This window comes from Dermacentor albipictus, chromosome 1 (assembly GCF_038994185.2).
Source record: "Dermacentor albipictus isolate Rhodes 1998 colony chromosome 1, USDA_Dalb.pri_finalv2, whole genome shotgun sequence".
Taxonomy (NCBI): Eukaryota; Metazoa; Arthropoda; class Arachnida; order Ixodida; family Ixodidae; genus Dermacentor; species Dermacentor albipictus.
This window is the reverse complement of record NC_091821.1, coordinates 316,615,715-316,641,116: the sequence shown is the minus strand read 5'-3', so window position 1 is coordinate 316,641,116 and position 25,402 is coordinate 316,615,715. Positions and strand designations below refer to the sequence as shown.

General features: G+C 46.1%; 1 protein-coding gene across 1 annotated transcript in view; it reads left to right on the top strand.

The window, feature by feature from the left end:
* The window catches only part of LOC135903795 (high affinity cAMP-specific and IBMX-insensitive 3',5'-cyclic phosphodiesterase 8A-like), a 44,920-nt gene that overhangs the window by 3,927 nt on the left and 15,591 nt on the right, over window positions 1–25,402 (top strand). Inside the window, exons 3-14 of the mRNA XM_070528453.1 lie at window positions 2,006–2,225; window positions 6,956–7,012; window positions 9,623–9,837; window positions 13,290–13,349; window positions 14,397–14,454; window positions 15,488–15,655; window positions 17,336–17,568; window positions 18,784–18,854; window positions 19,426–19,493; window positions 20,166–20,345; window positions 21,295–21,358; window positions 21,422–21,557. Coding sequence (XP_070384554.1) covers window positions 2,006–2,225; window positions 6,956–7,012; window positions 9,623–9,837; window positions 13,290–13,349; window positions 14,397–14,454; window positions 15,488–15,655; window positions 17,336–17,568; window positions 18,784–18,854; window positions 19,426–19,493; window positions 20,166–20,345; window positions 21,295–21,358; window positions 21,422–21,557 — 1,530 coding nt within the window. The remainder of the gene's footprint in view (window positions 1–2,005; window positions 2,226–6,955; window positions 7,013–9,622; window positions 9,838–13,289; window positions 13,350–14,396; window positions 14,455–15,487; window positions 15,656–17,335; window positions 17,569–18,783; window positions 18,855–19,425; window positions 19,494–20,165; window positions 20,346–21,294; window positions 21,359–21,421; window positions 21,558–25,402) is intronic.

The following is a 25,402-nucleotide window of genomic DNA, read 5'->3' as shown; positions in this document are numbered from 1 at the left end:
CTGGGAAGTTGGGGTACATAATTATGTACTGTTTGATGCCCCGAATAGCTCATTCAGCGAGTCTGTTAGCTGAACCGAGCGTAACTCTACGTCGCTTAGCCCATTCTTTGAGCTCATGGCTTCGAAAGGCAAGTCCATTACATTATTACGTGCGCGCTGTTTAACATATTTAGACTTAAAATGAAGGCCACGCTGTTGGCTCCCTCCTTCCCTGGTTCCTTTGCTACCATTCTGTTGCATTCATTGACACACAACAGAAACGCATGTTTGTCCAAACCTTCTAATTTTTTTTTTGAAGTTTAGCCAAGTCCATCTGAATAACTTCAACTTGCATGCTCTAGCGCTTCGATAATACCATCGAGTGAGTTATTTGTTTAAACTTTACTCTGTTCAGTTGGCATTCATGACAAGGTTGCGTGTACCTCTCCGTGCCCACTTTGATGTGGGGCCAAGTGATCCGTTTCGTCAGTTTCATGTATACTATAGGTGCGCCAAAATCTGCCGTGATAACCTGAATGGGAACTATTGTGGTAAAAATACAGAATTTTTGTAACTATTGTGGGAGGCTCTGTGATTCAATCTGCCATTTTCTGTTGTAAATATTCAATTTCATCCAAAAATTTTGGCCGCATTTATTGTTTAGTGTTTTACATGGACGAATATGACGCCCAATCTAGACATTGCTTCGATTTCTTTCGTGGGAACTCCTGAGTGGCAATCTATATTTCTTGCGTACCAAAGTATTTGCAGTGGTCCATAGAGAAAGTCCCCCACATATTGACTCATGCCATCGGCTGTGCCAGATTATTTACATTTCCGGAAACAATAAGTCAGCCCATTACTGTTTTATGAAGTCGTGATCCTGAATAATTCTGGTGCATACCAATTGCAAAAACAATTATGGGGTTTTACGTGCCAAAACCACTTTACGATTACGAGGCACGCCGTAGTGCGGGACTCCGGAAGTTTGGACCACCTGGGGTTCTTTAACGTGCACCTAAATCTAAGTACACGGGTGTTTTCGCATTTCGCCCCCATCGAAATGCGGCCGTCGTGGCCGATACCAATGTGGAGGATTGGCCAAGAACAAGGTGGTTAATGGAAATGATAAAGAAGAGGGAAATAAAAAAAGAAGGATACTCTCAACACTGTGGCCTCATGACGTCATTTCTCTCTTCCTTATAATAATAATAATAATAATAATAATAATAATAATAATAATAATAATAATAATAATAATAATAATAATAATAATAATAATAATAATAATAATAATAATAATAATAATAATAATAATAATAATAATAATAATAATAATAATAATAATAATAATAATAATAATAATACCTTTATTCATGAAAACAAGCGGTAAAATGTGCCAAGGCATTTCTGTTCTTAACCCCCCTCCCCTGCTCCCTTAGTGAAAATTCTCTGCTTGAGAATTCTGTGCTTCAACCTTCAAACGCCTGATCACGCTTCATTATATCGTGACCTGTAAAACGCATAAATGTTATCTTCAACGAAGCGATTTCACATGAGAAGGTCATATTTCTATGGTGGCCTAGTACTAAGCATTAACTTCGCCGCTGTTTTGGAGACGTACGCACCCGACAGCACACGATAAGATGCACGCCAATGCCGTGTTTCACGCTAGAAGATAGCACAGTTCACGCTTGGGCAAATGACGCCGAAGAGATTACCACTAATCACATAGATTACCCCTTCCTGAACTGAGAGACGCACCCTATGGCGTGTACACGGTCGATATACAACACTTAACTTTTGTGGAGTGGTGATAGACACAGAGAACACTTTTTCATGCGGCGACCCCCTGCAACGCCGAAGCTTGGACATTTGCATCAACCAATAAACGCTGCAAATCCGATTACGGTAGGGCGCTGCTCAGCCACGCGTTATATATCAGCATAGTCGCGAAGAGAGCGAATACGAAGTAGCTGTTTAACAGAAAATTGAATAACTTTAACAGGCATTGCGTTCATCACAGAATATTTCCGCCTGAGGAGGAAGAAGAAGAAGAAGGCGTCACGAAACTCGCGCTTCCTGTGCTCGCGGCGGCCGAGGAGGCAGAAGAAGAAGAGAGACGCATCCAGCGGTCGGCGGCACTCGCCCTGCGTGCGGCTGCCATGGCACCTCCCCACGTCGGGATCACGTTGAACGACGCCGACCAGAAATACGACATCGCCCGCAAGCACCTCGCCGACTCGGTGAGGATTCCACCTCTAGTCCGATCCCAAAGAGCGCCATTGCTGCGAGCCCTGAGTTTGGTCCAGACGACGCGTGAATGCGCTTGTGGTAATACCAGTATTTGACTCCTAAGAACGAGAACTTGGGCCAGTCGGTAATTCACGATGCGAAGTTTTGCTTAGCACGAAAATAAGGGCGACGAAGGCAGCGCTTGTCCTTCGTCTCCCTTATTTGGGCTCTGCTAAGACTCGCGTAATACCTATATATATATATATAGTGACACTATTACTTGCTCTTGGTTGTTTGTGTTTAATTAGACAGTACACTACAGCAGATTACAGCGGACCATGAAAATTTGTTCGTCTTAATAGAAGTTCGTCAGAAGCGAAATCAACCTTAACACAAGCACATCGCGAAAGGATGGGAGGACACACACGGCGCTGAATTCCATCGCTGCCACACAACGTGACACACAACCTACAATGCTGACAACGCGGCGCTGACTCCTTTGTGAGAAATCAACCCCATGCAGGAATGAAAGTTTGCACCCAAATACCCTATACACGAAGGCAATGAAAGAGTATTGAAACAAATAAGGTACATATGTAAAAAAAAGGAAATAATGTAAATGCTATTGCAATACATACATAATTAATTGAAAGGATCGACTTATACATAGTTTTGTTCAGGCTATTCCGAAACTTCTGCATGCTTCTACTGCGCTAATTGGCATGGGCGATGTTGCAAAAGCTGACATGTTACTCAACCGGAAGCTTCAACGCGTTGCCCTCACTCCTCATATCGCTGAAATAAAATTCAGTAAAGCCCTAAGTGCATATCGGCTGCATTACTTAGAATTTCGGGATATTACGTGCCAGAAGCCCGATTTCATTATGAGACACACCGTAGTGAGGGACACGGGATTAATTTTTACCACCAGAAGATATTTAACGTGCCCCCAATGCACGCGACACGGGCGTTTTTGCGTTTCGTCCGCAGCGAAATGCGGCCGTCGCGGCCAGGATTTGATATCCCGACCTCGTGCTTAGCAGCCTAACACCATAGCCCTTAAAAGCCATCGTGGCGGGTATACCTGCATTACTACGTGACGCCTGCTGCAGAAAGGGTTTCACAACCGCCGCTATGGCCACGAATGGCATGCACCGGCGAGCATTCTGAATCAATATTTCTGTATATGCTCCCGCTTCCTACGGCATGCAACTGTGTTCTGTATCGGAGGGCTAAGTTTAGCAACGTTCCTCCATGTTTAGTTAGAGCCCCCCTAAAAAAGGCGTTGTGATGCGGGGACGTACTTTTTGGTGAGGAATATTGGATGCAAAAATACGAAGAAAATGAAAAAAAAGGTGGTGATACGCCAAGTACTAAACTTGCATGATTGACAAATATTAAAACAGGCTGTATATAAGATTTGGTAAACATCTAAAATAAAATTAAGAGTTGGCAAGACCAACAGCCCTCCAAACGTCGTTTCTGTCGCCCAGGGAACGAGCAATGTGTTTGAATTCTACTCGCGGGGCGCAAAAACTGGTCATGGCAGCTGACGCGATAAGCACCAACAGTGGGTGGCCGCGGATACGTATCGGAGATAACCACAAATTGCGCTTGAACTCTGAGAAAGCTCAGAGGAAAAAAAGTGAAGATATGGACCGCTAATTCTCGCAACAACAACAACAACAACAACAACAACAACAACAACAACAACAACAACAACAACAACAACAACAACAACAACAACAACAACAACAACAACAACAACAACAACTACTACTACTACTACTACTACTACTACTACTACTACTACTACTACTACTACTACCACTACTACTACTACTACTACTACTACTACTACTACTACTACTACTACTACTACTACTACTACTGCTACTACTACTACTGCTACTACTACTTCAGGTAACGCTAGTTTTACGACAGTCAGCAGTTTAAGAAATTAGAAATGAATGCACTTGCGACAATTCAATTGTTTGCTTTGTAAGAACGCCCGACAGAGAGAGAGAGAGAGAGAGAGAGAGGTGAACCCGAAAAGCGTCCAATCGCGTGGCGGTGTTTGCGTCGGCAGAAAAAAGGGATCTTGTGCGGTGCAGGTACTCCATTGATACGCAGATAGCCCGTCGGAATGGGGCAATTTCGCTGATATTATAGGTATAATAGATTATAAATAGAGCGAACAGAGCCATCCCATTTCTTGATGTGGAAGCACCAAATGGCCCATTGAGCGAAAACGCCGGCGTCTGTCAGCGAAACGGCACCTAATTTCCCATTGGCTGCGACGCCACGTCACCGAGCGCGCCTCGAAGGAGCAAAGCGGGCGAAAGGGCAGAACCTGCTGCTTCAATAGCGCTCCGGATGTTACCTAAGGGGAGAGGGCATCACTGATACGCCACACCCTCTCGCTCTCGCTCTCAGAAACCTGTGTTATCCGCGTGTTCCTTGTCTGCGCGAGCTCTCGCCTGCGTTCTCATTGCGCCTTGGTAAGGCCAAGTCAAAACGCCCGCGAGGAGTTCATAACTCGAAGGACCGCTCAGCGACGTTCAATTGAACTATAATTACTTCGCATTCACAATTCATAAGTGTTTAGGTGTACTCGGATTTTTTTCTTTCCTTCTGTAATAGCCCTTGACAGGTCCTGTCCCAAATTTGCGAGCCATTGGCTTCCTAAAGTAAATAAATAAATAAATAAATAAATAAATAAATAAATAAATAAATAAATAAATAAATAAATAAATGTCATAGAGACGCCAGCGACTGTGGTGAACGCCCATGGCAAATTTCCACTATTGCTTGACATTCATTTAGCAGAATGATAACCGAGTGATCCTCAGCGTCAGATCAACTTAGTGCGAACACACTGCTGTGTATTATTGCTAAAGCAACGTTTATATAAATAAGTGAACTAAGGATGTGTAGCTGAGGAAGAAGAACCGGGCATCGCGCCACTGTTCTTGTGAATCGAGTCCCAAATTTATTCCGAAAGAGCTTCTCGCGTGGCCAGCTTTTACTTATAACACAACATTCATGTCTCTGGCGTTGCTAAAGACGAAAACTTGCAGAGAGGAGACCGGACAAGCAGCTGTCATATCTTCTCGGTGTCGCTTTAGTCTTTCGAGACGCTAGAAACATGGAGTCGTGAAACACGGCAAGTATTTGGTGATCATCAATTGCTGGCAGAATGTGCCCTTGCTAAATCTTTTGCAAACATTTAAATAATAACTTTTTCTCAATTGGTAGTTGTTAGATAAGGTGCACTAAACTACGACATATTACAGTAATTGTTTGTCAAGAAAATAATAAAACATAAGGTTACTGACCGCATCGTAACTAACGTTGAGGCTGCCAACTGAACAGCGGATAACACAGAGGTTAAAGAAACAGAGGAAGAAAATACAAACGTAAGGTAGAAGAGAGAAAGAATGCAAAAAGGCAGAAATGCATATAAATACCTACAAAATGGCCTGAAATTTACAGTTCGACTTTATGCCGATGACTGTGCATTGTATCATCCGGTGAAATGTTTTCATGACATTGCTGTATTGCAGTTCGAGCTCCAAGAAATTTCGTCTTGGTGTTTTGGCTGGCAAATGAATCTAAACTTAGCAAAATGTTTGCACGTACAATTTACCAATAAATAAAAAAAAGAAACGCTAAGCACTTCCTATGTCTTCGAGTCTCGCCTCTTGGAAACGACTGATCATGTGAAATACATCTGCATAGCATTAACTCCTGCATGGGATTGGACATGTCACATTGATTAAATTGCTGCTAAAGCTCCTAAGTTGCTGCACTCTTTTTCAAGAAAATTTCAAACATGCACTGAAAAAGTTAAAAGAAACCGTGTATTTCACGAGCATTAGACCAATCTTAGAATACGCTTGTGCTGCGTGGGACCCCTTTGCAGCCGTATTAAAACATAAATTAGACAGGGTATAGAAACAGGCTGCGAGAATTGTGACCGGCAATTATGATTTCACCATAAGAAGCTCGCAGATTACAAACGGTTTGGGCTGGAAACAACTTTCCTCCCGTCAAAGCTTGCATGGCTTTAGTTTCTCTTCATCATTTTTAATAAGAATACTGGAATAGGTTAAACTTGGTAGATAAGCAACCATTTTACCTGTCAGCAAAGCGTGACCATATAAAAAAAAGGAAAGGAGTATAATTGTCGCCTTGAATATATTCAAATTCCTTCCATAATACTATTACTGCTTGGAATGAGCTCACTGCTTAGATATTTTTGATGCATTGCTTAACTAGTGCAATTGAGTCTGTTTGATAAGACAGATGTCCATTTTTCAATGGATTTTTGTGCTGATTCTATTATGTAGATGTTCTCGCTTTTCTTTTGTCGTTTGTTCTTATCTGCAGGCATGTGTGCATATCTGCTATTGTGAGTGCAGTTGACACTGTTTGCCGACGTTTGCGCCTGTTGGCGTCGGTTGGCCGTTCTTCTTTTTCTTTGTTTTTCTTTCTTTAGCTTTGTATCCCCCTACAACAATGTCCCCAGGTGATGTAGGTATCAATAATAAATAAATGAAAAGGCGGAACCATGACAAAATTTGTCACTACTGTGGTTCACGTGTGACGCTGAGAGGACTCTCGTGTTTCAATGGAGAGATTCAATTCGTCGCAAGGTATGACATGTCCCTACATTTAGAATTGAAGTGTTCCTTTTTCTGAGGCTATCCTGGTGACCCAGCATTTTTTTCTCTTGCAGCAAGGAACCGTAAGTTTTAAGTTCGGCTCCATGTACCTCACCGTCCCGACTGTCAGGGTGAGCACATTTTTTTCGTTTCTTTACTTTTCTACGCATTTCGCTTTCAATTAAAATCTTAGCAGCGTACGCTGCATGCGGCATACGGATGATGTGATATGTCTGCATTCTCTCCCTTGAACGATACTCGTAAAAAAAATGGCCGATGATTACGCTTCATGGTAATGTGATCTTTGAGCGCAGCTGCTGCCTTATTTCAACAACAGACAACCGCATACAGAACACGCAGTGCCGAACGGAGGCGGTTCAGCGTCTCGGAGTGGACAGCACGCGCCGCGATTCGCCGCTATCGAGCCAGCGCTCCGGCGACGCGCCATCTTGTAGTGGGTCACTGCCGCGGTGAGGTGGAGGGGAGATTAGTAATTATTATTTAATGTTTCTTCTGAGGTGGGATGACGAAACGGGTGGAGAACAAGGGTATTGAGTAGAGGTCACACACTCATTCACTCACAGACAGGCCTCAATGTGGCCGCACAAGGTTGGGGCGGGAAGTAGAAGTAAGGGGACGAAACGCTATAACTGTCTTTCGAGTCACCGCAACTGCACTGCGCCAGGTAAGGGGAGGTATAGGGCAAGAGTGGAGGCGGGAGAAGGACAGCCAGGCACAAGCGCTGCCAGAGGCGACAAATGCCACTGAGGAACGCGCTCCGAAAACGGGGAAGCAAGAGACACGGCTGAGAGCCGTACAGCCACGCGACGCGGAGAATGGAGGAGTGGAGAGCCGTGGATCACGCGCGAGGCGGCAAGGAGCGCTCGCCACCGGCACCGCGGCAGTGCCGCGACAGTGGGAGAAGGGATGGCGAGGGCGGAGTGGACGGAGTGGACGGTAGCGGCGAGAGTCACCACAACGGCGCTGCGCGGAGGAAGGGGGCGAGAGGATAGGCGAGAACACGTGATCTAGCTTTGGAAGACAAGGGAAGAGCAAGACTCGCGCCGCGCGCAGCTATATAGAGCAACGCGCGGGTGATAACCTTAATTACGGCGAGGCCGACGGCGACGCGAAACGCGGGAACGGGTGCCAAAAAGCTGCGCTCTAAAAAAATGGAGGAAAAGAACACCTGTTGGAAATTCAGTAGTATCAGAAATGCGTGCCGTCCTTGGAGACATTTCCCTCTCCTTTCCTCGAGCCCAACTTAAAAAAAGAATGAACATGACGATAGAGCAGGAAGACTGCCTAGTTTCTTCAATTCTCCTCGGCTCACTTGCCTGTAGTCAGGTTTTACCGTTATTTTTCATTTCACCAAGAATGCCTGCGCACATCACACGATAATTTAAGATGAGAGAACTCAATCAATTGACTGTAACCTTTCTATTATTACGTGTGAGCGGCCTGCATCTGTTGCTCTTTCGTATGGATACTAATCTATACTCTATATAATTTATACTAATCTATAATTTGTTCACGATCAGAGGCGCCGGAATGTTGCCGGTTTTAGCCCTCACATACTGGGCTAAGCAAATAGCAATGATGCGCCACAACAGTAAGTACTGTGTAGACTTCTAACTCATATAGTTCGCAGCTTATAGCAATATTACAAATCGCGTTTTATTTATTTATTTATTTATTTATTGATTTAATTCATACATACTGCTAGCCTCCATTTCAACGTTGTTGCAGGACATGAGAAAATACATTGCATCAAAATATGAATGACAAACTTATACACTTGTTTATATTGCAGTTTACAAGAATACGTAGTTGAGCAATACAATAAGAGGGTGTGACCTTCCTGAGTCAGCCCTTAAAGGTTAATGAACAGAAAAACAGAAGCATAAGGTAAACAACAAAAAAGTACATCAAAACCAATTAGAGACAACATGCGGTGCTTGTAGGCTATACTTATAAATCAAGATGCGTACTCATAGACATATTTTTCCCGCATAGGAAGGAAGTCGTCAGGTGAGCAAATTATAATTTCACTAGGCGATGAATTCCAGTCTCTGATTGTCTGAGGAAAGAAAGAATACCTGAATGTGTCTGTGTGGAACCTGTATTCAATTAAATGTTTGATATGTTTAGTTCTAGTGTTTCGCTGTTCAGAGAAAGATACTATATGAACCGCTGTTTAATTTGTAGCCCCCGTTAAGGAGGCGGAATAGAAACTTGAGGCATAAGAATTTAGCACGCTTGTAAATAGTCGGGAGGCAAGCTTTATCAAGGCGTTCTGTCAGAGAATCATTACGGTTGTACCTATTATAAATGAATCTGATGGCTTTTCTCTGTATTGCTTCTAGGCGGTTTATGCACTGTTTGGTATGGGCGAACCAGCAGGTAATTGCTGGTTTCCCCTGTGAAATACACCAATACGTTTACTTGAAGTACGGCGCGTCATTCTTTTAGTTGAAAACGCAAGAACAGTAGATCCTGCATGCATTGAAAACACGCGAACACAAGCTTATTTCTTGACAAAGTCAGCTGCAAAGACACGAAAACGCAAGTTTCTTGAGGCTGTAGGGCTCACCGATGCCATAGCGCATCATGCTGAAATCGTCAACGGATAATAACTAATGTTGAGACTATCTATCGCTGTGCGAGTGAAGAGGAGCCCGGCACCAGCAAAAAAGAAATGAAAACCTTGTCCCTTGTTCTGTGACGTCGCTGGGGCGCAGGTGATGTTCGTGTTCTACAGAGAGGACGACGCGCAGTACCAGACGCTCAAGGCGGCCGCCGAGAAGATGCACTACGAGTGCACGCTGGCGCCGAACACCGAGGAGGCCGTCAACTGCTACCTCATGGTCCACCCGCACTTGGTGTTCGTCGACGCACGAGGCGACAACGCCGCTGAACAAGAACTGAACGCCGCTGAACCGGCGGCCCTGTGCAGGTCTTCCATTTCTCTGTGGGCTTAGCTTCCGTTGGCTTTCTGCGGCCTCGAAGGGGAAAGATCCGCTAGATTGGGGGAGAAGTAGGGACGAGGTGGACGATGTGCGAAAACCGCGAGTGCGCTTCTCCACGCAGCCCGTCTGACCTAACCGAGATGATGGACCTCGGACTAGAACTTTAATTACGGTGTCAACATACGGTCTAGCGTCATCATTACTGCCGCCCTTCGTTCGCCGCACCATCCAAGCTATTGAAAAGCGTGTCATATGTTTAACTGTAACTAGAGGGAACGGTGCTACCTTAGTTAGGTTAGAGACATTTTACTAAAAAAATTTGGATATTGTCGATTACCAGCCCATTCACTGGAGCCGCTCTGCGCCACCAGAGCAAGCTTATGTGTGCGGTTCTCCGAATTAAGTACTGAGTCATGAGTGCCCAACCACAGACGTTCGTGTCGTTACAGATGCTGTTGCTGAATTGTTAATTAAAAGAAAATAAATATTTCTAGGAAGTTGTGCCATAAGTGCGTGGAAAGAGAATCGAATACACACTGCTTGGCGTATCAAATTGTATAGGGGGCCTCTTGGGTCATCTTAATAATGGAACGCAGATGAGAAGTACGTGCGCAATGTGGAGAGAACGCGGTGATGAAATTCGAGGAAGAGGAATGCGTAGCCTGCGTGCTCACAAAAAAGGTCACAGGCCTGCGCGGCACACGCAGCACAGTCGCAGCGTAAACTGGAGGAGCGGCTCCATAGGAGCTCCACTTTCGGAACCACGCACTGTAGAGTCCTTGCGGCGAAGTCTCGTTGCGTCGTTTTCACAAGGACGATCTGAACTCGCCTCCCAGCGCCGACGAGCTGCGGCTTGTGCTGCTCGCTGCACAGCCCAGTGTTTCCTGGTCGTAGCCGCGCGCGTAGCTGTGCGATTCGCCTCTTCAGCAGTGGTTCGTACCTTGCGAGGGGGCGCCATAACGTGTAGCGAAGAGTAGACACAGGTACCCAGACTACGTGGTGCACATGTCACATTCCTCGGTCCGTGGCACGCTACGATGCTGTTATTGATGATGATGATAATGATGGTTTATTGGCATCCCCTTCGAAATGCGGCAGTTACAAATATTCACCTAGACTGCTCGAGTTAACGAGGTCCAGCTACATGCAGCATGCAACTGCTATATACAACATCTACATGTCGGTACAGCTGGTGCAATATAACGGAATTGCAATGCAAAACTTGTATGAATCGACACTATGCGGCGCGCATGCCACAGCGTGTGTCAAATGGCATGATATGATGCTAACGATGCTCATGATGATTTAATGTCAATCCCTTTGAAACGGCACGGTGACAGCCACCTAGCCTGCTTGAATTATTCAGGTATGTCATACATGTTTTTCATTACATCAATTGTCTGTACATCTCCACAACTTTCTTTTTGTTACTAAAGTATTCAGGTACCTTGTACCGCTAGATATGTTGGCTGGATGGATGGATCGATATTATGATCGTCCCCTTTGGAATGGGGCGGGGGGTTGCGCCACCAAGCTCTTGCTATTATACTGCCTAAAGTACCCAAGTTAAAAAGAAAAAAAAAGAAAAAGAAACCACTATGAACTCCCACAACCACATTTTCTGACCCCCTATTGCGAACTTTGCTTTTGTACGTCTGCGTTTTTTGTCGTTTTCCTACTTCCCCCAACCTTCCAATCGCCTCTTACTAATCGTTATTGCGGACATGTTTATTTTTCCTCTGCTCTCGCTGAACCCAAGGGCTTGAAGGAAGTCAGTGGTGCCTAAATCGACTGCTGGGCAGGTGTCTTCCCATTCTAATAAAACATGCTCCATCGTTTCCCTAGCTTTACCGCAGCCAAGCATATGCTACTTCTTCCTTCTTATATCTCGCTTTATAGGTGCGTGTTCTAAGGCATCCTGATCTCGCTTCGACAAGTAATGCAGCTGCTACATGGCCTGCCACCTGGTGTAATAATACGCCACTGCAATGCAAAGGGCGCACGTATAGACGCTACGCGGCGCTGATCTCACATTACAAGCTAATCATGAGAATCGACAAAGACACCAAGGACAGCATAGGGGAAATTACTTGTACTTACTAATTGAATTAAAGAAATAAATTATTGGCAATGAAGGTGGATGAAAAAACAACTTGCCGCAGGTGGGGAACGATCCCACGTCTTCGCATTACGCGTGCGATGCTCTAATCAATTGACCTACCACGGCGCCGTTTCCCCATCCACTTTCTTGGGTATTTATGCTTTTACTACTGATGAGGCACGTCGTAGTGGGGGGACTCCGAAATAACTTTGAACACCTGCGGATCTTCAGCGCCCTTTGCATGCTCGCGAGACAAGCATGTAGCTCGACTTGAACGTGAGCGAAGGCATGTGCTGACTGAGTTACCTATAGTGCTAACAATTCACCGCCGGTTCCCTCTGAACAGCTGCGACCATGTGCAACATATCTGACACCTTGCGATTTCAGTAGGGTGACAGGAAATTTTATTGTGGAAAGGAGGCGAAACAAAAGCGAAGTCCAAGGAAAACAAGATGCAACAACAAATGCAAGCATCCTCATTATCGCGCCCGGGTGTATTTTCTGCTACAGTTTTCATTTGCCACACTTTAAATGTTAGATGCACTGTACCACTGTACCAAATATTTCCAGAACAAGCTTGCAAACGGCGTCACAGAACACGAACAATGCGTTTTGTCCCCAGTTTTATGCTTCCAGAATAGGGTTTACGAAATCACAATATAAATGTATCTTGGAGGGTGTTTGCCCGCGGAGGCTGTATAGCCTGCTTGAGTATGCCTATATGGTATGCAAACGGCTTATCTTAGCTCTAGGAACATACTATTACTGCAGATCCTCTGACTAAGTTCGTTGAGAATAGTTAGTTTGGCACTGTGAGAATCGTGCAGTGGTGAATAGGCCCGTGCAGGTCGCGCGACTGGCCGCTGGAGGCACATTGCGTGTATTCCCGGGCTTCTTGCACGCTCGGAAATACTTTTATGAAGCACGTACTGAACAACACAAAGCTCTATCGAGAGTTTTTCATGTTGCTCTACAATTTTCTAATTGATACGTTTAATCTAATTGTATTATTTGAGAATTTGAATAATTATTTAATAAATAATTAGGCGGAATGAAAAATAATATTCTGAGTATCTCTAAGTGACGGCAAACAACATTACCTTGGTTGTGTCCAGCTACGTAGCATTTGCATATTTTTAAATCTTGGTGTATTCTAGTTGTAGCATCCTTTATATCAACACCATAGCAGCGGATACTTTGTTACAGCAGAAAAGCTGCGGACTGGACTTGAAGCATGCAAAAGAAGCATTATGGATACCACGTCTGGTTACGGGAATGAAAAGGTAAATATGTTAGTACATGCCACAGCTAATCGGCCCGTCTCCCTTCCTCTTACAGAACGCTGCGAAGTTTCAAGGGCTGCGAATACTCCTGCCTCGTCGCTGTCGTAAAGAAAGAGTGAGCATGCCATTATTAGTTCTTTCTCCTGCACAGTTTCTTGGGCTGCTTTTGCAAATTGCTTTGGCTGCTAGCGAGGAGAGCTGTAAAAATGTATTCCGTTCTGTTGGACATGCTGTCGGCTGAAGGTTTTTCTTTGTGTCCGTGTCACCCATGGCTGTGTTTCTTCGTGCTTGACGTTATATCACTCGATGAACACAATGACAATGCGAAGCTCAAAGGTAAAATAAGGTTGATCTCAGAGCACAAGTTAGCAAACTGCAGCTGTGAGTGAGATCTTACGCTTCTTTGCGATGTGGGAGAACTACAAACAACCTCCACCACTGGTCCAGGTTGATTCCGAATGCTTCTCCTGCAGCGATACATTGTGATCCATTGTAAATAACACAAACTAGGAGCTATTCTAGCTGGCGTGCAACACACAAAAGCGAAGATTATGAAAAAGATATCTGTCCAGTATAATTTCGAATAGAAAGAAGCAATGCCGCCTTATAGGTTGTTTTACAGTTGCTGAGGACTTCTACATACGATCACTGAATATTGATTTTAGGTACATCAGCTAACGTGTATTTTCATATACATATCGCAGTAGACTACAGCTTTGCAAGCATGACCTAATAGCGAAATATTTTAGAATTTTGTATGTACGTATCTTGCACGCATGCATTCAAACTGTGACCGTAATGAACGCATCAAGCGCAGCTGTGTTATAGACTATGGCTCAGACGGTTTCGACCTTACCACTTGCAGTTTCACTTAACAGAAAATTTGGTGCACATATAGCTGCAAGATCGGCTTAAATTAAAGAACTAGAGCATGAATTGTTTGATCACGCCAAAAATGGCAACAAAGGCAGCGGACGTGATCAACAACAACTTGAATGTAACATTAGCCCGACCTCACTCAAGTATCAAAACTGTTTTCCTAGACCAGTTCTGCGAGGTCTGATGAAGTGGATCTTGATACTTGCGTATTAATTTTATCCGCTTATGTGAAGTATGTTAAAGTGATACCGCGGCTGTCAGCCTTCAACCTTTGATTTTTCAGGCTTGCCGAAGAAGAAGACGCAGCCATCGTTCCGCTGCTCAGGTCTGGCTACAACAGGGTAACCATCCTCTCCGCACTTGTTCACACTGCTGTCACACTATTTATCGTGCAATGCACGCATTTTAAACGAGACGTGATGCCTTGTGCATCGGCAAATCGGCGTTGGCGTCATAATGGCTGTCGAAGTCGGTATATGGAATTTAGGAGTAGACTTAGGGCTGTTCGTTTGGTGATTATACCGCTGCTGTGGTTTAGATGCTCGTCCTTAGTGGCACAGACAGAGAATCTTGACGTTATGCGCACTTATATGGGCAGGTCAAGGAGGAAGGAGCGTTTATTTAGAGTTTGTGAGCGTTGTAGCGTTGTTTGTATGTCTGTAGTTCAGAATGGGTAGGAGAGGGAAGATACAGAAAAAAAGAAAGGCTCAGCGCGCTAATAACAGTGTGAGCAGAGTGCAGAAAGCGCGAGGGTAGCAGCGGCAGCTCTGGGGCGTCCATCTGCTTTGCGGGAAGTAAAAATTTTATCTTTGCATGGCCGTATTCTAATGAAATTTAACGAAATACCGCAAATGTTTTGAGATTTGTGCATGTGAAAGCAACCAAATAAGACAGTCCAATAAATTATAAGCCACTCACACTAATGTCGGCCTTCATAACCGATCTGTAATGCGACACCCATTAACTCTCTGCTAGTGATCCTTACCAGTATAAAGAGAGGGAAAGGAAGAAAGCCAATCAGAAAATCACGAACTTCCTACGAAGGTAGTAAACTGCCAGTACGTGATCATGTTTATTTCCTATACGTCCAGTAGCGAATACCTCACGAGCAGTACTCGCCAATTAATTGATAATATGATGGCAATGATCCTAATCGCTTTAGTAGGGCGTGATGCTACCATGACACCACTTATGTGAACAATTGAAGCGGTATACTGCCATTATTACAGATGATTTAAATCACGCTTAACAGCTACTTTCACCACTCTATAACTGCGCACATTCTGCTTAACTATTTACCGAGCGTGTGCTTGTCAGGCAGAAAATGAAGGTGCGGTGCCGCTCTGAAGCATGATGCCTTCACATTTCACGCAGTGGTTCTCGGAGTCTTTCTCTCTGGGCGTGTGCCTGAATGAGATGCTACAGATCGAGCACAACGATCTGGTCAACCTGTGGAAGCTCATGGCTTCCGAGACACTTTTCTCCGCACTGCACTCTTCACGGGACAGCGTCATCGTCACCGGCTCAAGGCACGAGATACTGGTTGGTACTCGCCAAGGAGGGTATAAAGAAAAAAAATTCCGGTTACTGCTTACGACGCCAGGTAAAGAACAGCGTAGCCTATATGTATGTCTATGTATATGTAGCCTATATGTAAAAGATCGAGAAAGCTGGAGTTGGTTCTGACCATGAACGCTCTTATTTTGTTTGAAATGCTACATCGTGTGTTTGAGGCAGCCCCCTATCCTCCCTTAGGTTACAGCGCTCGTCAAAAGAGAAAGAAAATCTGCGCTTTCAATCGCGGAAGTAAACATGCACCAAAGTTCGAATCTATAGGGAAGCAACCTGGTGCTATTGTGGGCATTAAGCGTTGTTCCAGGAACAATTTTATTTCGTGTGTTAAGTCATGAGCGCTTTTGCTGCTCTCTCTTTAAATGTGCGGCGTAGCTTGACGGCAATGAGGAGCTCATACGTACACGCGCGAATTTTGCTTTCAAGTGCTGCTTCACGCCAACAAGCAAATTCGCGGCAATGAAGCCAACAAAATTTGCGTATACGATCATGTGCCTCACTTTGTAGTTGCTGTTAAGGGTTACACGCTTAAAGGTGCGGTATTCTAGAGCAAATAATAATTTGCTATTGGCAGTTAAAACTGGCACGTCGACTTTGTAATCAACCATCCTGTCACGCATGCACAAACGTCGAGCATGGATCTGAGCAAGGTCGAGAAAGGTCGATCAATGTTCATTTACCATAATTTGCAAACAATATGAGAGGCGTTAAGTAGCACGCTCCTATAGTGTCAAGCTCGACGTTTCTGCATCGACTCCGATATCGTCTTCTCCTTCAATTTTAATATGTAAACTTCACCGTAGAACCTTTCTTTACAACCTCCTCGGCGGGCACTCTGGGCGCTCTCGTTTTTTCTGAAGTTCTGCCTTAATATATATTGCCACACTCTGTTGCACTTGGATATCAATGATAGAAAACTGTTCTCAGCGAATAATTGCCGTTTAATGGTTAGGACAGCTTTTGTCTTGGCAAGTCTGTTATTTGGATCGCTACAATTTGCTTTATTACCTTATCATTGGTGATAATGTAACGTAACGATCACCTGCGCCATGAGAACACCGGTGCTGCGCATCATATTAGTAGCCAAGAAAACTTCAATGGTACATCAGATTTCTTGTTCCTATCTATGAGTAGGATTTACATGTGAAGGCCGCCACATTTTTTAAGCTTTCGCTAACCCGTCTTTTTCAGTGCCTAACATTTTTTAGCTATTAATGTAATTTTCGAATTTCGCACCACGGCATGGACACGGGTATACGTCAGCGTGACGTCGCAGTATGTAAAGCGTATTGTAGTATTCGCGGGTCTTTTTGCCGCAGGAAAAGTTTCATAAACTTGCTCGGTTGACCCTTTGGCTCCATGAGAATGCGATGCAGTCCTTCTTTATTGACAAACAATTGATTGTACCTGAGTACACGCTGTCAAGATTGTCGCGACGAGCTCCTGGGAGAATTTCAGGGCAGCGTCGGCCCTCGTGTTCGATTTTTCCGTCTTCTCTGACTTATCAAGCTGCCTCTAATTGTAACTGTAGTCGGTTTTGCAGTGTGGAAGCATATTTTACTAATACAGTACAACTAATTAGCCTTAATCAATGAGAGTTGGCACAAACGCAGATTAGGTGTTGGAATTACGCTTCTCGCGCGGGCGCAGTACATGAACACCGCTGCTGAGAAGCTTGTCGGCTTCTCGGTCGAGGAGGTTCTGGGCACAGACGCACAGGACCTGCACCACCTCACGCTGCTCAGGCCGGACGTCGCGGGCAACATCAGCACGCACTTGAGCAAGGGCAAGGAGTGGCAGGGCACGCTGTTACAAAAACGCAAGGGTGGAGAATGCGTCCCCGTGCTCAACAAGATAGTTCCCGTAGACATCAACATCGTCGGGTAAGTGACTTTCCCGTTTGGTGCGCCGACCAAATGGCAACATTTGTTTGGTGTTGTTTTGGTTGACCAACTTAATGTTTGCTGTGTTTGGATTCGCGCACGCACGCACGCACGCACCTCAGGACACCTCACTGCATCAGATGTGTCCGCTTTTAGAGCAGTTAATTTCCCTAGGCCACCAGACTAGGGAATCTGATTGTGTCTCGGCCAATCACAATCGTCGAACCATTCGCCAAATCCCGCCAATGTCGTCGCACCGTTCCGCCGGACTCCGCCTCCAATGTTGCGCGATCGACCCCGCATACGACAGAACGACGTAGCAATTTGGGAACCTGAAGTCGACGCACTTCCCACGGAAGTCCTCGACCTTGGCCCCTTGCATCAATTAGGAGGCTCGATCGTGACGGTCAGCTTGCAGCGATCCGGGAAGGCTGGACTTCATGGCTGTTACCGCGTCTACAGAATTCGGTGGTCGTTGCCACCCTTTAGAAGGCTTCTCTGTTGACCCGTCACCAGTCGAGCCTGAGGCTCCGTTTTCATCTGGGCGGGCGCTGGTCAAGTGGTCGCTTTGTGGAGAGCATCCAAGCAATGTCCATTGCCGTTTTAAGACGTAGCAGTACACATACACTTTTCCCCCAATTTGACACTCCTAATGCTAAGGCATAAAAAAAAAGGTTCTGGCTATTTTACACCTGTGATTGACACCTGCGCACAGAGGGATCTCGAGATAGTATTTTCTTGGCTTTTTACGTCTTGCAGAAATTTTAACAATTTCAAGCGAATTCAAGAACTAACAGTTCTTTAGCTTTCGCAGTGCAACAAGCTTTCTGAACTGATGCGTGTCCATGGAGCACCACGACTTCATTGGAACTTATGAAATAATTGCAAATATTTGCTCTCTTCACATGCATCTTATGGTCATGCCTGTAAAATTGCTCCCCAGAACCTTTTGAATATGATCAGTTGACTACATGCAGCATTTGATCATACCAAGCTGTCACAGGCACAAAATTCCATACGTAGGTGACAAACTGTTGTATTTTGGACATTGCCTGTCGTTATATTCAAGTGGAACGGACCTCACATGTAATTTAGTACAATGACATGGTTGGGATAAGCGCTTCAATTGTTTGCCGTGGGATGACCAAGAATAGTGTGATGCAGGGTCTCTTAACTCAGCCGATCAATTTACTCTCCACCGTTGTGGTTCCGCAGGAAATTGGACTACGTCGCGTACGTCAAGGAGAACCCCTTCTTCTTGGACAAACCGTTCTCGACTGACATCGGTGAGCTTTGAACTCGTAGTTGATGTATAAGCATGTGCGATCAACATTAGAGTAATGGCGGGGTTGCGCAGAAGTTTGTCACTTAACTCTGCTCCCACAGACGTCAGGCGCTAACAGTCCATGTGCACCTGCAGAACTACTGCCGTATTTAGTTATCTTGTAATAAGTCAAATGACGTCCTCCCTTCAATCTCGTGGGAGCGATAATTTTTAGACATTTTTATTCTGAGGTGATAAAACTTTCTAGTCAACATCCAGTGCTTTAAGAATACCCGAAGCGTTACAGACACCGACGCGTCGCCTTGAGAACGACAAGCGACACCTTGGCGCATGTCATAACTGTGTACGTCAGTCACAGGCTTTCCGTCAGGCAGCAATAGTATCAAATACACCTAAGAACTTTATGGGTGCAACAAATTGTTCTTCAGATTCGTATAGGAGATATTTCACCGAAGAATTGTCAGTAGGTGAGACGGGGACAATACTTAATTACAATATTGGCAATGGCTCAGCGGCTGTGTGCACGCATGTCGCATGTGGTCCTTAACGCAGTCCGTTCATTTTGTCAACAGTTGGGATCAGCAGACGACAGTCCTTCGCAAAGTTCAACGCCATGATAATCGAAGCACCCGTCACAAAGGTTAGTTTATAAAATTCCCTACGACATTAGCTAATGCGTTGTGCTTGAAAGTCAGCACGCTCAACTTTCAATACTTGAATTTACGTTTACGTTTGTGAGAGTTAAACAGAGCACTCCGGAATTATACATATTTTGTTTGCAGGCTTATGAGCAGCGTCATTGTAGTACTACTAATGCCTCTGCATAAAAAAAATGTCAAGTTTTTGGAAGCTATAAGCAGCAAACCTTCTGCAGGACTCTCTTTTATACCATAATTTCTTATTTAGTAGGAGTTTCACGATTTTATTCACTTGTCACACTAGCTAGTTCGTTTGATCTTTTGTGTTGAGTAATGCATCCATACCCCGCACCTTCATGGGCTATCAATTTACCACGCAAGAAACTTCATGCTCTTGGCAATTCACGAAAACGGCCTGGATGCAGAGAGAAAACTCGTCACAGTTCTGGTTTGTGAGCTACGGCACAACAGATGTGGTGTTTGGTGCAATGGCGTCTCGGCCAATCGTTACAAAGCCTTTCTTTTTTCTCGAGGCTAGCGGCTGAATTTCTCAGTCGGACACGACTGCATTGCAGCTACGCCGCAACTTTTGCAACCGCTAGGCGCTATTTTCGCTGTGGCTAGGAAAAACAGGGAAATTATAGAAGAGTAAACTTTCCTTGCACTGCGGCTAGGTCGTCAACATGCTGGTGAAGGCTAAAGAGAGTGCCTCAGTACCCGCCGTGGCGCAGCAGCTGGACCGTGTGATTGACATCCTCCGCTCGAGCGAACTGTACAACCCGCAGATCGGCAACGTTCAGACAAAGACAGAGGAACAGGCAGCGACACCGGACATAGTTCCAGTGCCAACAAACGTTAGTATTTTGAGGTTGTGTCTGGTGAGCGCAGGTTCAAGGCGTTCATGCATGGTTAAGACAGAACAGTGTAAACAGGACGCATAAAGCCTAAACGTACGCCTTGCACCGTCTATAAGATCCCGTCCTTCATTTTATTGCCTGTGGTTTTATTGCCTCCATGTGATACAGCTTCCGCATAATGATGAGCAAAACGAGAACAAGGTGAAATCTTTCACTTTGTTCTCGTTTTGCTCATCGTTTTGAATTTCCATTTCCCCCAGCTTGCGCCATAAGTAGCACGAAATAAAACAACACCAAAGTAACTGTCAAGCAGCACGTTTGTATATGCGTCACCCTCCCTTCGTATCATAAAAGCTTCTTAAATCCTCATTATGCAAACATTGGCACGTGACGTGCAAGATGGCTGCGTGCCTGTGTTATACTTGCCCGCTTCCATTGCGGCTACCCGAAGCTTTTTAGACCGTTTATAAGAGCACGACAGCAGTGCAGCTACATGAGAAGAAAAAATAATGGTCGAGATAGAGCAATCTCGACTATTCTCGACTAAAAGCCTTCTATCCAGACTATTCTTTCTTCTTCTCCTGAAGTGCCTGCGCTACAGTTACTGTCTTATAGAAAGAGTATATGGACAAACCCAAATTGTCATGTTTTAGGCCGAGCACGCTGATCGTATTCTGTGATGTCGTACCGCTATTTGATATTATAGCCAGGACGAATGAATCAAGTCAAAGTGCACTACAGTAGCAACTATACAGTGACAATGAAGAGCTCCTTACATGAATGGAGGAGGTCGAAGAGCTATCGCCAGCGGAGAAGCGCTTGTAGCACCCTCGTCAGACTCTCATTTTTGAAGCAATTCTTGACAGCTGTGTTTGCGAAGAAATACGCCAGCAGAAACGCCGCTTTGCAGTGTTGTTTTATGAGTGTCGGTGCTTTTCGCCTGCAGGTAGGACAGCCACTGAGACCAATGGGCGTTCGGCGGTTGTCCCACGAGGTGATGCAGAGGAGAGGTTCGTGTTGTTGCTTCTCCTGCCGCAGCGCCGTGTGCTAATCTGTGCACGTTACGCACGCAGTGAGCGCCGCAAGCACGGCGCCCAGTGTCGGGACTCCGAGCCTGGCTACGGCGCCGCCTAAGATAGCGGAGCTGCTGGAGAACGACGTCAAGTGGGAGTTTGATATCATAGAACTGGAAGCGCTCACGGCACGGCGGTGCGTACGCTCACAGAGGATAATTCTTTGATAGAATCAACGGCGCAAGGCTTACGCATTCCGCTGGCTATACAGACCATGTCTAGCCGCGAGGGTGGAGCTTTGCTTAATGTTTACGGCTAGCTACCATATGCCGCGTTTCAGTAATGAGCAGAATAAGACCCAAACATGCCACGGCAGTTAATCGCATAGTTCCTGAAAAGTATGAGTTGTTCCTAAATTATACTGTAGCGAATATTTTTCAGCAGTCATTTCACAACGGCTTTCTACTTCACCATGAGAAGGCGAGGACATTGATTTCACTACATCAAATAACAAGCATTCGCCAATCACTTATCGACTGATTTCACTTACCAGCGTTTCATGGAAGATTTTTGAACTTGTGTTTTCATATGTGGTCAAGGCTATCAATGCCAACTCATTGCGACACATTCCCAACATGGCTTTTGCAGAGCCTATTTATTTGAAGCACACGTCATATTGCTTACGCATAAGCGAAAAATGACCCTTGACGACGGTTTGTCAGCAAATTCTGTCGTCTTCGATTTTTCAAAAGTTATTATATTACTTTACAAGTTGCACTTAGTTAACCTAGACAGCAAACATCGTACCTTGCTCGAATGGTTTCTGTTTAACTGCTTTCAATTCGTTTTAGATCCCCAACGTTATCTCCTCACCAAGTCCTGTCAACTCCGGCGTAGCACAATGGCCTGTGTTCAGCCCCTTACTTTTTCTTATCTATGTTAACGATATCCTTGCTTGTGTTTCACCTCATGTGCCACTGTTCGCTGACGACTGCGCAATATTTCACAAAATACGCCACGCTAGCCAATTTGACCTTCGCACTATCTCCTAATTATCATGAAACATGGTGGTTCGTATTAAACCCAAAGGGGGGTCCTGAACCACTTTTTATCAAAGTATAGAAATGCATTTGAAGGTAAAATAGGCTATTTCAGAAATACTTTGCTGCAAAAAGTACTTCAATGCATTCAGAGAAAGCGGATCTATTGGCAATCAAACAACGCCCTTCGCGGTGCCTGCGCTCCTTCAATGCCTTGCACTGCGAAGGCTACGGCGGAGCGGGGCGTGCCTACAACGCTCCGCCTACTGAACCTCGCTGTAGCAAGCTGTTGAAATTTCATTTTGGATGTTCACTTAGACCAAGGTGGTTTACACATACCTCCTTGACGTAGACGCAACTATTCCCGCTTTTGGCGCTTGCGACGGGCCAAACGCGGTGGTCCTCAGCGAGCCGCAGTGCGCTTAGTGAGCGGACTCGTCGCGGCAACGCGCAGCGCCGTGGTATGTAAGTACATAGCACAACGCGGGTATACATGCAAGTGTAGTGCGTATGCGCAGCGTTTGATTTTGTGCACGACAGGGCTTGAGCGCGCGCCCGCGCTCACACGCTCCAGTCTGGCCGTGCTATCGGGGTGAGGACCGGCTGTTTGCTGCACCAGCTTGACTGACGTATCCAGCTTGCGATACAGCCACATCCAACTTGAGTATTTTGAAGCGCTGTCAATAGCGCAATACGAAGCGAAGCTTGCCAAAGCGTCTAGCCAGGAGCGGCTAGGAGTGAGCTCGCGTTGGCGAACGTGCGCGTGGTCTGAACTTTAGTTTCGGGTGGTTCGAGGCTAGTTGAGTGCTCAAAACTAATCAAAACTAACCAGACCCGATGGCTGCGACACGAGTAAGCAGTCTGGCCAAAGTTTAGCTGATATGCGGGCGGCCGTGGCCGAGTGTGAACAGACGATAGTTGGCTTCTTCCGGAAGTATGCACTTCTTACAGAAATTAGAAACCAGATTCTCGCCTACTTCAGCCTCGCGGTAGTTTAGTAGCGGCTATAATGTTTCGTTGCTAAGCTCGAGGTCCCGGAATTGGGGGCATGCGATCTCATGGTGGTCAAAATTAATCCGGAGTCCTCGACTCCAGCGTGTCTCATAATCACATCCTTGTTTTGGCACGTAAAACCCCCGAATTCATTTACTTTGGCATACTTATACAACTGCGTAAAAAAATACGCATTAACAGTAGGGAGGAGCACACTGACCCAAACACCCTTCTTGATCAATGTCAGCCATTGACCAATAGCAGCCACGTATGGGAGTATGCTTTATGACGAAGTATAGCGTCCAGAAGAGGATGTGAAAGCTTCTGTTGTAATGAGAGTGTTCGAGAAAAACGTGACTTCGCGCTCCGCATGCGAGATCCACGGGCGGTGCATGACTGCAACATTTGGCAGAGATGTTCGCAGCTGCGCATGCTACCCGCAAACCTGAGTTTTTTCGCCAAGCCGGAGGGGTGCACGGTTTAGAACCCCTTTAATATATGTAATTCAGTGCGAGTAACCCAGTTGTGAAGGTATTGCTCATTATTAGTGCGAAAGCATTATAGATGGCTCACGAAGCGGAAAATCCGGCGGCGTCACCGGAGACAGTGAAGTGCTGGCGGACCAGCTCAGGGCTGTCCAGAGGGCCCGTGTGATAGCAGAGGGGCTCGGCCTCTCTGTACCGACGTGGGAGTGGCCCGCATCAGTCCCAGACTGATCCCTCAGGACCTCAATAAAGTTCTTCATACCATACCATACCGGAGATTGTACAAAAAGTCACGTGTTCAGAGGTGCGCTCGCGCCACTGTTCGCGCGACTTCGTCGTCGTCGTCTTTCAACCTGGCTGCGACGCCGCTCGTCCCACTAGCGTTCTCGTACTGCCCCTTCATCTGCGAAGGCGCTGACGGCATTGGCCCATTGCCAGTCGGTGCGGTACTTTCGGTGGTTTCTGTCGCGTGCTCCGACGGAAATGGTACAAAAATTGGAGGACGCTTAAGCTTCGCCTTCAAGAGTGGGACGCGACAGCGTTCCCGTCGACCCGCCAAGGGGTATAAGACAATGCGCTACGGCACAGCGATCACTTACGATGCGCCCCGCATCGGACTTAGCGCCCACCTATCACGCGGTGAGCGTCGAGCAACGCAGCGTTCGGCGCGGCAACGAAACGTGCGCTTGAGCGAACGGAACGAACCAAAGAACTCGGTGTCTCGGAGGGGAAACGATCTACGCCAGCCAAACGTCGCGATCGGCACGGGCAGAGAGATAGATAGTAATCTAAAGAAAGGACCGGGAGCACGGCGAAGCGTCGTCAGGGGAGAGGGAGTCCCGCGACGCGCCGGGCAGCGGTCCCAATGCGCGCGCGGCGCGCCTCCTGTCGGGGCAGCGCCGTACATTGAGAGGAGGGGGTCTTCTGTGTTTGCCGCAAGATGGCTCTGCGTGTGCGGAAAGCGCAGAAGAAATGCGGCGGAAACGCACTTCGCAACTCGTGGAATTGTGACTTCTGTACGTTACATGTTCATAATTACCGATATACAACGCAGTATAACTTTCCACGGCTCGTTTCGAAGGCAACACCGCATTCACTAGAGGCGCGTTTGCACCGCTTGGAAGCATCGAACTCGTGGCTGAGTGGTAGCGTCTCCGTCTCACACTCCGGAGACCCTGGTTCGATTCCCACCGGGCCAATCTTGGAAGTTGCTTTTTATTTATGAAGCGCCTGCCGTGATTTATCGCTCACGGTCAACGCCGCAAACGCCGACACCGACGCCGACACCGACGCCGACGACACCGGCTTTTCTGCGACACGAGCTCCTTAACGCTATCGCGTTAAAAAGTCGCCTGGCCACAGAGACAGACCGCGCCGGGGGCCGTCCCATGCATGGCGCCACGCGTCGCGGCGGTGCCAGTCGGTGCGGTGATTTCGGCGAGTTCTGTCTTGCGCACCGACGGACGAACTTTTGACTTCGACTTCTCAGTCAGTAGCTGCGCCCGGCTCCTTTTTACGCCCAC